This window comes from Lupinus angustifolius, chromosome LG04, assembly GCF_001865875.1.
Source record: "Lupinus angustifolius cultivar Tanjil chromosome LG04, LupAngTanjil_v1.0, whole genome shotgun sequence".
NCBI lineage: Eukaryota > Viridiplantae > Streptophyta > Magnoliopsida > Fabales > Fabaceae > Lupinus > Lupinus angustifolius.
Window position 1 is genome coordinate 18,349,273 of NC_032012.1, and position 14,018 is coordinate 18,363,290.

Below are 14,018 nucleotides of genomic sequence, written 5' to 3' on the forward strand. Positions count from 1 at the left end.
TGAAATTATTTGGCTTCGTGGTCTTTTGGCTGACCTTGGCTTTCCTCAACCCAATGCCACGCCTCTCCTTGCTGACAATACTAGTGCTATTCAAATTGCCGCCAATCCCGTTTTTCATGAACGTACTAAGCACATTGAGGTAGATTGTCATTCCATCCGTGAAGCCTATGATGATCATATCATTTCCCTTCCACATGCGACCTCCACACTTCAACTAGCAGATATTTTTACCAAGGTTGTTCCTCGTCCTCGTCACCAGTTTCTCATTAGCAAATTGATGCTTCTGGATTAGCCGCATCAATTTGAGGGGGGGATGTTAGGCAAGGATTCAGCAGAACCAGTTTGGTTTTATTGGCTATAAATGTATATAGTTGATTTCCTATTATTAGTTATATAAATTAGAAAATCATATATTCGCATATTCATTATATTTATTTAGGTTTCCTAATATTTAGCCTACGAAATAGGAAATGCAATAATCATGTAATTATTAGTTGTAAATGGGAAAGATTCCCATTAAAGGATGATGTACTATATATATGAGCGAGGAATAAGAGAAAAAGGCATCAAGCCAATTTTGTGATATGGTATCACGAGTCCTTTAGAGGCAACAATGAGTTTTATTTGTTCTTGGCCTTTTTTTTAGTCTCCTCTAGTTCTTGGCTTCTTGGTTTTTTTGGTTTCTTGTTTCCTTGATTTTTCCATGGCCCTTGAGAATTTGTGTGCTCGTTTTAATGGGAAAAACTATTCTGCCTGGGAGTTTCAGTTTAAGATGTTCGTGAAAGGGAAAGGACTATGGGGTCATATTCACAGATCTTCTCCTGCACCCAATGCAACGGCTGAGTTAGCTGCATCTAGTGCCTCATGTATTTGCTCTACTAAGGTAATTGAGACTCCTATATGTGAACAATGTGATATTTTGAATGCTAGAATTTCTGATTCAAAAGATAAATTAGCAAAGTTCACCTATAGTAGTAAAAATCTGGATAACTTACTTGATGCATCTAAAAACGTAGGTAATCATGGAGGTCTAGGCTACAAACCTAAAAATAGAAGAAAACCATATAGAAAACAAGTAGCATACATGCATAATATATTTAATCATAACATGCCTACTTGCTTTTACTGGGGTACATATGGTCATACATATATATCATGTTACATTAGAAAATATGATGTGCCAGGTGGCAAATATGTATGCATGCAAAAAGGACTAGATACCTTGGTTACTAACAAGAAGGGATCCAATATAACTTGGGTACCCAAACAAGCCAAGTAAATTGTTTTGCAGGTATGCCTTCGGATACAATAAAATCACTGATATTTGAACAATGGATACGCGAGGCATATGACGAGTGACCGATCAAAGGTTCTTGATCTATCACTCAAGGATGAAGTAAGTTAGATGAGCAGCATGATATTAGCTCATCAAACAAGAGTACGAGATGAACAAATGCAAAGAAGCAACATCAACTCTGGGTTAATCCTAAAATTTCAACAAGGATGATAAAGGTAAAGCAATAGAGGTAACAAAATATCGAGAGAAAATTGGTTCATTGCTATATCTAACTGCTAGTCGCCCCGATATAATGTTTAATGTATGTATGTGCACGAGATACCAAGCTTCAGCTAAAGAATCTAACTTTAGTGCTGTAAAATATATTATGAAGTATCTTAAAGGAACATTGTCTATGGGTTTATGGTATCCTACGGATGTCTCGTTGTCCTTGATAGGATATTCTAATTCTGACTTCACGAGATGCAAATTGGACAGGAAAAGTACTAGTGGAACTTGCCATCTTTTGGGTAGCTCCTTCGTTCAGAATAGTCAATAAAGTAGTTGTTCATTGTTCGAGGATCCAATTTTATTTCATTTGGCTTATAAGGCCATACCTCAGCTGGACATCTCCAAACATGAAGGTGATTTAGACTAGGCTTTCTACCTATCCAAAGCTCATAATGCGTTTTGGAAGCTGCCTTAGTTGGTACTTTATTTAAAATGTAAGTTGTAGTCTTCAATGCGTCTCCCTAACGTGACACTGGTAATATAGAATGACATATCATACTCCTTACCATAGCCTTAAAAGTCTGGTTTCGTATTTTAGCAACACCATTCATACTAGGTGACCCTAACATAGTGTATTGTGGAACAATCCCAAATGGTCCTAGATATTGTTCACCTGAACCTTCATATCTACCATAATATTCACCACCACAGTCAGATTTCACACACTTAATTCTTTTATTGAGTTGATTTTCAACTTCAGTCTTAAAAGATTTGAACACATCCAAAGATTTAGACTTTTCATGAGAAATAGGTATGCATATCTAGAATAATCATCTATGAATGATATAAAGTATTGCTGACCATTCCAAGATGGTATTGGAAATGACCCACAAATATCTGTATATATTAATTATAAGACATCTGTAACTTTGTATGCTCCTAATTTCTTATGTTTTTTCCTGTTTGCCCTTAGTGCACTCAACACACACATTAAAGTCTATAAAGTCAATGGAATAAATGATCCCGTTTGACACAAGTCGTTCAGCTCTATTTATAGAGATGTGGTCTAGACACTTATGCCACAACATTCCTGAGTTTGCATTTTGTCAAATTTACGCTTAGTACCATGTGATTCCACATTCAAGGTTTCATTATAAGAATTAATAGTGTCAAGCAAATATACATGGTCATACACCATAAGAGTACCAATTCCACCAATATTTAAATTAATAGATAAATTGAATTGATTACTTCCAAATGAACAATGATAACCATATTTGTCCAAATAAGAAATAGAAATTAAATTTCGTCCAAATGATGGTACAACAAAAGTATTTATTAAATCCAAATAATGGTTGGTTCTTAATAATAACCTAAAATGCCATATTGCCTCTACATCCATCGACTTGCCATCTCCTAAATAAATGCGTCTTTCAGCATTAGTTGGTCTTCGGTAACTTAGGCAGCCCTGTATTGAAACACTGATGTTAGTAGTAGCACCGGAATCTAACCACCAACTGTTTCTAGGTACTAAAGCTAAAATTGCCTCAGAACAGACCAAAGTAATGAACATACCTTTCCTTTCACGCCATGCATGATACTTGGTACATTCCTTCTTAACATGTCAAATATCGTTACAAAAGAAGCAACATTTTTCGCCATTAATTTTATTTTTTTGCATTGTACCTTTAACAGCTTCATTCTTAGTATTCTTATATTCCTCTTTTTGCCCATATTTTTAGAGGTGCTTACTAGGTGAACACTTTCTGTTTTTTCTTGCTTCATCCTATCTTCTTCTTGCACACAATACGAAATAAGCTCATTAATACCAAATGAGCGAGAAAGTCATATGACAACTCGAGCTTTAAAGCCTTAAGCTTGAAAGTAATATTAGACATTTCCATTAAGTATTCCCTTACATTCCCTTTGTCTTTATATTTCATAGAAATCAAGCTTTGAAGTAGTGTGCTTGTTTCTACCTTATCACTTTTAGCAAAACATTTCTCCATTTCGGCAAGGAATTCTTTAGCACTTATTATCCTTCCAGATATAACACCCCTAAATGCCTTTGGAATCGCGATTAATGATCATAAGACTCATGCGATTGGAGCATTCCTACTTCTCATAAGTTTTCCTCTCTTTAGAGGTACTAGAGTCTATAATAGAAGGTAGTTGTTCCATTCTTAGTGTAAAGTCAAGATCTATACAGCTAAGAACAATTAAGATGTTCTCTCTCTAATCCTTAAAGTTAGTACCATTAAGAATTGTGACCGAATTCATGTTAGCAGATATAGTAACAACATTAAAAAAGAGAACAAAATAAATAACATAAATATATACTCATATCATAATTCAAATTCAAATATGGTATAATTTATCTCAAGATACCTAGTGCAACATTAATTTTAAGTCTTTGGAGAATAATATTAATTACTAATGGTACTCTTGTTGGTCAAACATTCATAATAATGTATATCAAATAATAAATCATTCTTTAGATAGATATATCATTCATAATATAACTTTATAATTATCATATGTTGATCATCGCATATATATTTAATCCAGTCAAATATAAATCTTCTTTTGGGCCATCAATACTCGTATAGATATAATACACAATAACATTCAATATTTATCATAAGCAATCTAGATAAGAAAGGTCACTTTGACAACTTATTATTTTAATTAAATCAATTAAAATGTTAAACAATTTTATAATCCAAATATAACAAATTATTTGAATTTTAATTCAACACTTAATCGAGAGTAAGCGTTACTTATTTACGGCAGGTCTCCAAACAATGGTCATTATTGGATGCAGAGGAAAAACATTATTTATTTCCCTCCTAATTACAACAGAATGTGTGTGTCTTAATTATATTTCATTTCATGAATAATCTTTAACAGCAAATGAAACATGTCCTAGTGGTAATTGATAAGGTAGTCACCATTTCATTAGTCAAATTTGTGTGTGAAACCAACTGGAATTATTTTATTAATTTTTTTAATATTTTAAACAGTATCTTGTTTAAAAAACGAAAAGTTAATCAACAATGAATAGCTGGTTTTAAACAACGGTAGAGAAGGGAAATGTAACGTTTTTATAATAATTCACTTCAATTTCATCGACGGGTGACAAAAAAAATAACTACATATATATATATCCTTATAGTGTATGCACGTCAAAGTTTCATTATCATAAAGGTCACACACAGTACACTTTTAATCTTATTATCAGAATGTTTAATATTTCACATTTTATAAAATGTGATATTGGATACATGCAGATTTTATAAAACGTAAGGCAGATTTGTCTTCCGGAAAGAATACATGTCTTTTAATGTTTATACATAAAAAATAAGCTATAAAATAATGTATCTATATCAAAGACTTGTCATATCATATTCTAAAGAATAAATACATATCATAATTGAGAAACCTATATCTTAATAATTTAACATGATAGTGGTTCTGATATCACTTGTTAAAATCTTATATTATGTAAGATACTAAATATGACAAGAATACTATCATCGTATAAATATATCAATCATGTTAAATAATAAATAGAAAGTGGAAGGGTACCTGAATGATCCATGGAATATTCTTAAAGTAAATGAACTTCTTGATGCATTAGTGATCTTTGAATGTATATTACTCTTAATCTGTAGTTTCTCTTTCAATGGGATGAAGAGAATATAGTTGATTTTGTTATGTCTACAATTATGGATCATAACTCTTATTTATAAGACATACATTCTCTTTCATGAATGGTGATACCTTTTGAATTTTCTTATTTCTTATTTTTGTTCTTCATAAAAATAGAAATAACTTATTTGGTATCTATACAATAATTTTCATGATAATTATGTCTATGACTATAACCTTACTTGAAGTAGATCACTTTAATTTGACTAATAAAAAAATAATGACACAAACACGTGTAAATATTATATGTGTGACCCAAAATTTCTTACAAATTCGATCTCAAATACTGATTAGGTCAACCTTTAAACCTGAACCCAATTAAATATAATGCATACATCTTTTAGATAAAATCTTCTCAATATTACTTATTATTATGAATATGTAATTTGATATAGGAAATGATATTTGTATATATATTGTTAATCATCTATATGATGAAAAATTAGAGAATCAATGATATTTTTACCAAAGAGATGTCATTACCATGTACACAATTGGATAGACATATATAAAAAACATGATGAATAAGTATCATGAGATGAGATTAGTTGGATCATGCTTGTCTCTTATCCAACCTTAAATATAGATAAAGTCTAATCATTGAATCAGACTTAGATCTAATGAAACCCGACTTATTCGGGCTCGATCACGATTGCACCAAATCGGGTGAGCAGGTAAGACCAGGTCTTGCTCACCCCTACTTCTTATAAGGGCTTTTACGAGTCTCTTTCACACATATCTAAACCACCCAAGGTACAATTATATCATCTTTTCTACAATAGGAGTTACTCCAACTTTATCCTCAATACACTCATTTCCAATCCTATAAGGCTAATGTACTCAGTCATCCAACGTAACATTCTCGTTTCTACTACACGAGTCTATTCTTTGATTGACATTTTATCTCTTGACACTAAGTCTCATAGTCGTAAGATAAACTTTACTAATATATTTTTATTACAAAAAATATTTAAATCACTTTATCATTTCATTCGAATGGACAACCTACTCGATGTACAAAAAAAAATGACCGTCAATCATATTAGAGGCTGTTTTCCTATAATCATTTTTTAGTTCCTATAACTCAAACACTTCATGGATTATTTCAAACCTAGTTGACCCGAACTCACCCTTATTCCAAAATTAAATCAGTATTATCCTGCAAATTTTATTAATTTACCCACTAAATCAAAACAAATTTTTTTCATCCAGATTGTTAAATTAAAAAGAAAACAAGAAAAACTTAGTCACAGAAATGTTCTTAAACAGTTAGTTGGTTTGTACCCTAATCCAACGAGACTAGAAGAAACGATCCTTAACCACACGTTTCTGTGTCATATGACGGAAATCGTTACAGCCTCCGTCATAACGTCGTCCCCTCTTTGATCCCTCCTCCGTCACAAACCCTAACTTCTCTGTTATGGCCACTCGAGACTACTCACCTCTCGATTCTCCCCCTCACGCGCAGCCCCATCTTCAGGCATCCACGCGCCACCACTTCCCTTCCCCATCTTCCTCCACTCCCCCACCCGATTCAACCACCGCCGACTACTACCACCACCCCTCCTTCTCCGACATCGCAGATGACTCGTCCGATCATGCCAAATCCACCTCCGCCGTCAACACCCCCAATTCCAAGCGCTCCTCCTCCGCTGGACCCACCGCCGGAGGAAACGGCTCATACCACTATAACAAGAAGAAATCAAAGCCCTCCTCCTCCTCCGGCGGCACCTTTCACGACAGTTCGTTTCACGGCGGAGATTACCGAAAGGACAGGGAGGAGTGGAGCGACACGGCGATCGCATGCCTCCTCGACGCGTACACGGAGAAGTTCAACCAGCTGAACCGCGGAAACCTCCGAGGCCGCGACTGGGAGGAGGTAGCGGAAGCCGTGGGAGAGAGGTGTGGAGCCGCCGTAGCTGGTGGTGGTGGTAGGTGTGATAGAAAGCACAAGTGTTATAAGAGTGTGGAACAGTGCAAGAACAAGATTGATAATTTGAAGAAAAGGTATAAGGTAGAGGTTCAGAGAATAGGGAATTTTGGAATTAGTACGAGTCATTGGCATTGGTTTAAGAAGATGGAAGCTATTGTTGGAAACTATGTCACTGTGAAGATTGTGTCTGATGATGAGAGAGGTCTCTCTAATTCTTCATATATGGCTAGACAATCTAAGAACAGGTATTAGTTCTAATTATATTTTTGTAAATGAAAAACTACCATTTGTGTTGTGTTAATAAGATAAATGCATATGGAGACTACCAAAAATTACATGTGAAACTATTATCAATGATTTAGTTTTAAATTGTTTGTTTATAGGCATGTTGTACAATAGAAACGTTATATGGTGTCGTTTGATCTATGTAGCTGAGTACGCCTGGTGGGAAACATGGCTTTGAAATTATCGGTGTTTCTGTTTTTGTGAATTATGTTTTTTAATGTGAGTGTTTAAGTTTGAATGAAGTGGCCTTCTTTCGAAAGTTAAACTCCAAACAATAGCAGTTGTTGTGGGAGTTAAACTTTAAATAATAGTGGCTGTTGTGTATTCCATGGATTGATGAATGGAACTTCATATAGTTAAGTTTCGCTTTATTCCAGGTTTCTTTTAATTAGTAGTTGACTGCACTTATAGGTTTTGTGGATTTTGATGTGGGTGTTTGAGTTGGAATGAACTGATCTTGTTTCCAGTGCAATCTCCTAACAATAATAGCTTATGTATTTCGTATATATTGTATATCCCATGAATTGGTGAAAGGGATATTGCAAAAGCTTTTATTTTGTTTTAGGTAATAGTTTAGTTTGATTTAAATCTGGTTTTCAGCAACTGTTTCTTGTTTGATGTATGTAGCCCCACCCTCTCCTAGTGAGACAACGCCTGGTTGTTGTTGGGATAGTTTAGTTTTCCTTTTCTAGGTGGTTATAGGACATGCTTTTTAGTGGCTGCAGTTGTTACTTAAATAGTTGCTTGTTTATGGTATGTCATGCTATAAGAAGTATTGGGATGCTACTCTAATAGTCTGATGCTAGTGATACATCTGTTGGCAGATATGCACCTAGCAATGCTATCGTGGCGACTAACCTCAAACCGAAGCCCACATCAAACTTGAAATGGCATAGAGTTTTGTTTAAAATTAGCGGTTCTGCATTGGCTGGAAACTGCCAGAACATTGACCCGAAGGTGCCAGTTTTTCTCGATTCTATTGCTACTTGATAGTCATTGGATTTTGGTTTAGTGGATATTTGAATGAATTTTATCGATTCCTACTCTTAGAGACTTAACTGGAAACTGCAATTCAACTGCTTCCTTCAATCATTAGGTGGCAATGCAGATTGCTAGGGAAGTGGCAACAGCTTGCCGCCTTGGGGTGGAGGTATTTCCTGCCTTCTGTATTGCTCATTATTTTTATTCTTGTCCCAAAAGAGTTAAGTTTATGTTAAAATTTCTAGAGCTAAATTTACACAGGTTGCTATAGTCGTTGGTGGTCGTAACTTCTTTTGTGGAGATGCATGGGTGTCTTCTACGGGTTTGGATAGACCTACCGCGTACCAAATTGGGTAAGTGTTACGGATTGTAACTCAGATGTTAAACCTTTTTCTAAAACAATTACACCTGGCAAGGCCCTGTATTAAGTTCAGGAATGAGATTGAGAAAATATAATTGGATTTCAATTAAAAGTTAAGGCAAAAGTTTTGAAGTAATGTAATATCAACCTTGCTTGAAACCAGCTGTCCTTGTTTGTTATCAAGAATTCTATTATTTTTTTTTAGATGAGGATGATCGTTAGTGCAATAATAGTAACCCCCTTTTCTTGAGTTGTTGAATGCATGCTCTGACTATATGGTTATTGTCTGTATAATAAGTATGATGGCAACAGTTATGAATTCTATTTTGCTTCAATCTGCATTGGAGAAGTTGGGTGTTGAGGCATGTGTGCAAAGTGTATTTTCTATTCCAGAGGCTGCTGAACCATATAGCAGGCAACGAGCTATCAGACACCTTGAGAAAGGAAGGGTTGTCATATTTGGCGGTGTCGGTGCTGGCACTGGAAATCCACTTTTCACCACTGATACAGCTGCCGCTCTCAGAGCTTCCGAGCGTACGATCCTGCCTTTCCCCATAACATCCCATCCTTTAGTTCTGTTTTATATGTTAATTTCAATTATGTGTTCTATTTTGTGTCCACCTATGTTATTATGCAGCCAAGATTAATTTTACTTGCTTTGTAATGAAATTAACTAGGAGTGAATCTGACTGACTTTCAAACTTCTTTTTCCAGTTAATGCAGATGTGGTTCTGAAAGGTACTAATGTTAACGGGGTCTTGGATTCTAATCCACGTAATGATGGTGTAACACTTGATCACATTTCTTTTAGAGAAGTTGTTTCTAGGGGCCTCACCTCCATATCCATGGATATGATGGCACTAGCATACTGTGAAGAGAATGGAATACCTGGTTGGTGTTTCATACTGTTTTCATTCAATGTCTTTTATTATATGTATATATTTTTTCCTGAACTATCTATTCTCTCCAGTTGTAATCTTCAATATGCTTGAACCTGGGAATGTATCAAGAGCACTATGTGGAGATCAAGTTGGCACTTTGATCGATCAAACAGGAAGAGTCGAGCATCGGATTCCTGGTTCATCATGTATATAATTGCATGTAATTGGATTATGATATCACTTAATCTTATATAAAGTAGTTCCCTGATTCCTCCTCCTGTGTTTTTTTGTTTGTTGAGACTTTTCATGTAAAGCATAAATGTATAACCTAACATACCAATGATTTATTTAATTAGAAGGGAATAGACATGAGAACTTAACTCCTGAAATTTTGTACAATTTACTAATTTAAATAAAATATTTATTTCCAAATGTTCTCATTTGAATTTAGATATTGGTGTAGGAATACTTCACTTTGTTTCTTGTATATAGAATAACTATTAACAATAATTGTAAGCGGGTATGACTGTAAAAGTTGACCCACGAATGCTTTTTCAAAATGTACATTAACGTTTAGACTTTGCTTGGTATAGATTAAATGGAGTACAGATAATACAAAAATAACTGATGTGATAAACCTATTTAGAATGTTATTTTTTATTAGGTAGTAGCTCTGGAACAAAGATCACATGTTCTCAAGGATATTTCATTTTCAGTCCTGGACCATTTAGAATGTTATTTTTTATTAATTTTTGTTGTTAAAAAATTTCTTTTTATTCGTGTGGCAATATCTAATTAGTCCAGGACATGGGATATTGTTAAGGACAAATGACCTCTGTTCAGGAGCTCTGTCCCACTATGCAAATATGAGACTTGAGATCCAAGTCATATCAGCTAGGAACTCATCAAAGAAAACACTCAAAATCTTGAAGAATAGTCCTCACTAACTATGCATACTGACTATTATTTATGTACTAGTGTATATGAGTATCTTCTCCCATACTTCACCTAATACTCAATTCACATTTGTTGAGATTTACTAAGCCAGAAGGTTGGCGTCCGACAATCTTAATCACAATCAACGATCAATTACTCTACTACTGCCACACTCTACTAGAGCTTTTGCTTTGAGCTCCATAGCATATCTCCACACATAATTCAGACCAACAAGAAGCTCCGTGATAATTGAATCTGTTTTTTCTTGATTTGCAAAGTAAAGGATTTGTACCAGAAGCACATTTGCCTGGGAAACAAAGCGATGCTGCTCAAGACTTCTCTCAGATTGCCATCTTATCATGTGGTGAGCAAGTGGTGCCAACCATTCTAATATATCCGTCATTGCTTCAGTCCATTCATCTGCTGATGCCATGGCCTTGCCACATGGCTTTAGCTTGGCCCTAAGGACAGCACTCACATGTTCAGGTAACATGTTGTACAGATCCTCTCTTGCACCAAAACCAATCAAGTATGGAGAAGCTGCAAGTTTCTCAATGGCAATGATAACACTTCCATAGTGCAGTGCTAAGGAAGCAGCACCAAGGGATTCAGATGGAGGCTTTAGCCTGTATAGAGAACTGAAGAAGGGTTTAGATTCTTTAGAATAATGAATTACTTTTCAGGGAGCAAGGTTTGAATCAGCATCTTTGGAATTCTGAGTCTCTAAATGAACATCATGCAGGCCTGAGTGGCAGGTAGTGACAGGAAATGTCTGCAGCCAAACATCCTTTGAAAGGTCCTACTTGAGTCGGTCGATTGTCTTAACCTCCTTCCCACTTATGGTTGTTGAAGTGCTATGAAACTTACAAATCTTGCTGTTTTCATTTGTTCCACTATCTAGGACTGGTTTTTTTCTTCCAAGAGAACGGGAGAAAAAACTGGCACCTCTAGACTTTCCTGAAGTTGAGCCTGACTTGGCGGATGAATCACCAAGAAGAACGGAATGAAAAATTTAGGAGTAAAAGCACCAAGGGGTCCGTCCTGAAGCAAATCTGGCAACATTAATCTCAGGTGGGTGGACTGAAGACGGCAACAATTCAGAAACCCATTGACTGCAAACAGAATGTGATCAGTTTTTATTTATGAGTGAATGTTAATATTTGTTATAGGTGAGACTCGAATCCTCAACCTCCTTCTGTTTAATCATCAAACCACCTTATAACTGTTTTTTTTTATTTGCTACGAGTGAGACTCGAACCTACAACCTCATTCACTCTTTCCTTAAATTTATCTGCCTTAACCATTGGACCACCTTATAACTCCATATAATTAATCAGATTTTTGAAACATATGAATTCTTGATTTTACCAACATCTATTATTTCTGGAATTCAGAATACATACTTGACCCTCCTGAATATTGTGAACAAGGACCTTGCTAAAAGATGTACAGTGTACTCGTATGTCCTGTTCCACAGAGACTTATCCTTTCAAGTTTTTCATATCCATCCTCTTCCATGGAATGTTCTTCTGATAATCAACTCAATTCGGCCCACTGTCTCACCATAATCCTTCATTCTTCTAAGATTTTGCTCAAGATCTGCAAGCACTTCCATATCTTGATACAAACTTGCATTAGTTATATAAACTTTTCCATCCTTTTAACCATTGGATCAAGATGGAGAGTGATAAACTCGTTGAAGGCATTCTCAAAATCCTTCAAACTTGGATCACTGCATTTCTTCCCAAGCGTGGCCACAGATGCAGCCATATGTGCCATATTCTCGAGCATCTCTACACTAATTAAACATACAATGAAATACTCATCATCTGAAACAAGCTTTTTTATAGCCACTGGTTTCATGATCTCCTCTCTCAACCTGGCAACCTGTTTATCACTCCAAGACTGCCACAAATTAACAAGCTTGGACATCAAACTTGCAACTTCAAATGCTAATACTCCAATCACCACCTTCTCAGAATTACTATCATCCTTCTGTTGAGTCTTCCATAGGCTTCGAAACCATGATTCAGCACCCATCTTGTTAAGGTTAGAGCACAATGCGGAAGCATAGGATTGAATCAATTGAGAACAAAAGAGAAGCAAGTAAAGGATAAAGAAAATAACACACAAGATTTAACGTGGAAAAACCCTCAGTGTGAGAGGAAAAAAACCACGGGCGATCAAGAGCAAAATTCCACTATGTAAAAAAGAAGAGTACAAGAAATCCTCTTATAATGATGAGGACAAATGACAATATTTTTTCTCACAAATACTCTCTCAAATGGAACAAGAATTCTCACCAAGAATGCACTCACAATATATGTGTAAATGAAAGAGATGTTGTGTGTTGTGAAGATGATTTTGAAGCTCTCTATATGTGTCCTTTTATAGGCAAGCAAAGTCTTGGTATCTTGGATTCCAAGCATTGGATGCTTGGAAACAAAGCCATAAAAGTGACATAAAATGCCCTTAAAGAGAGCCATAAAATTGTCATAAAATTCTTTTAAGGCATAGTAATGAGAGACATCTAACACATCTCTTACCTAAGAATGGGAAAAAAATGCTAGACAACTCTTTCATACCTCTGTAATACTAAGCAAAAATAAAACACGGTGTGATTGTTAAAATGGCACTAAGTACCAATGTTATGAAATTCGTGTGGGACATCAAACCAGAAAGGTTCTGGTTTAACCGGTTAAATTGTCCAGTCAACCCAAATGACGTGACATATAATTAATAGTTGTCTATAAATAGATAATTACATACCAATTTTCACTGCAATTGCATAGTAAAATAACAAAAACCCATAATTATTCTCATGAAATCAGCAAAACCCAGATTCTAAAACCCATAATTATTCTCTTACATGGAAAAAGATGAAAACACAACTTTACTTTCTCTTTACTAGTACTTAAGCATCTACTTTACACCAACCACTTAACCAACTTGTTGGGCCAAAAAAGTTCTTTTTTTAAACCACAAATCTTAACATCCATTAAAGTGATTGCATAGATAGAATTAAAGAAGAAACATAATGATGAAGAAAGAGACCCATAAACTCACCTATCACAAAAACAAGGACTTTCTCACGAATCCTTCAGCAGAAAACAGTGGAAAATGGGGTGTAAGAAAGTAGAGCTGTGTAGTGAAAGGAGAAGTAGCAGAAGTTGCAGAGTAAGAGAGGGAGGGAGACATTTTTTCACCATTTAAGCCCAAAGCTTGACTAACGTTGTTTTTAACTAGGTTCACATTCTCCATAGGGTTGAGTTGTGCATCATCATCATCTTCTAAATTTAATTGCAATAAAAAACATACCAATGTCATCATATGAGGGTTGGATAGAAATATTTGCAAGATCATTTCGTAAGGCCTCAATCTCTTCATAAGTTAGGAATGGTGGTGACTCCTCCAATATAAAAT

The 14,018-nt window shown here is 35.2% G+C and overlaps 2 protein-coding genes and 1 pseudogene across 3 annotated transcripts; 1 reads left to right on the plus strand and 2 right to left on the minus strand.

Annotated features, from left to right (window-relative positions):
• The window catches only part of LOC109346075, a 13,475-nt pseudogene extending 201 nt beyond the window's left edge, over nt 1-13,274 (minus strand).
• LOC109344680 lies at nt 2,029-3,169 on the minus strand. The gene is made up of 3 exons (XM_019583432.1): nt 3,083-3,169; nt 2,898-2,975; nt 2,029-2,328 (listed from the first exon to the last, which is right to left on the minus strand). Exons 1-3 carry the CDS (start codon nt 3,167-3,169, stop codon nt 2,029-2,031), a joined length of 465 nt encoding a protein of 154 aa, XP_019438977.1.
• On the plus strand, nt 6,613-9,927 carry LOC109346074. 2 transcript variants are annotated; one of them, XM_019585440.1, is made up of 7 exons: nt 6,613-7,396; nt 8,243-8,393; nt 8,533-8,586; nt 8,679-8,770; nt 9,077-9,312; nt 9,493-9,669; nt 9,749-9,927. In XM_019585440.1, the coding sequence occupies exons 1-7, from the start codon at nt 6,639-6,641 to the stop codon at nt 9,871-9,873; spliced, it is 1,593 nt and encodes a 530-aa protein (XP_019440985.1). In that variant the 5' UTR covers nt 6,613-6,638; the 3' UTR covers nt 9,874-9,927. The 2 variants fall into 2 exon arrangements, with proteins under 2 accessions (XP_019440985.1, XP_019440986.1); XM_019585441.1 differs by having other exon boundaries at nt 8,261-8,393.

Coding starts and splice junctions, on each gene's coding strand:
- LOC109344680 (XM_019583432.1), bottom strand. CDS start 3,169: ATGGCGAAAAATGTTGCTTCTTTTGTAACGATATTTGACATGTTAAGA. Junction 2,976..3,082: donor TGCATGGCGTGAAAGGAAAG/GTATGTTCATTA, acceptor GTTTCAATACAG/GGCTGCCTAAGTTACCGAAG. Junction 2,329..2,897: donor GCAAGTCGATGGATGTAGAG/GCAATATGGCAT, acceptor TGATTATTCTAG/ATATGCATACCTATTTCTCA.
- LOC109346074 (XM_019585440.1), top strand. CDS start 6,639: ATGGCCACTCGAGACTACTCACCTCTCGATTCTCCCCCTCACGCGCAG. Junction 9,313..9,492: donor CGCTCTCAGAGCTTCCGAGC/GTACGATCCTGC, acceptor TTCTTTTTCCAG/TTAATGCAGATGTGGTTCTG. Junction 9,670..9,748: donor TGAAGAGAATGGAATACCTG/GTTGGTGTTTCA, acceptor TATTCTCTCCAG/TTGTAATCTTCAATATGCTT.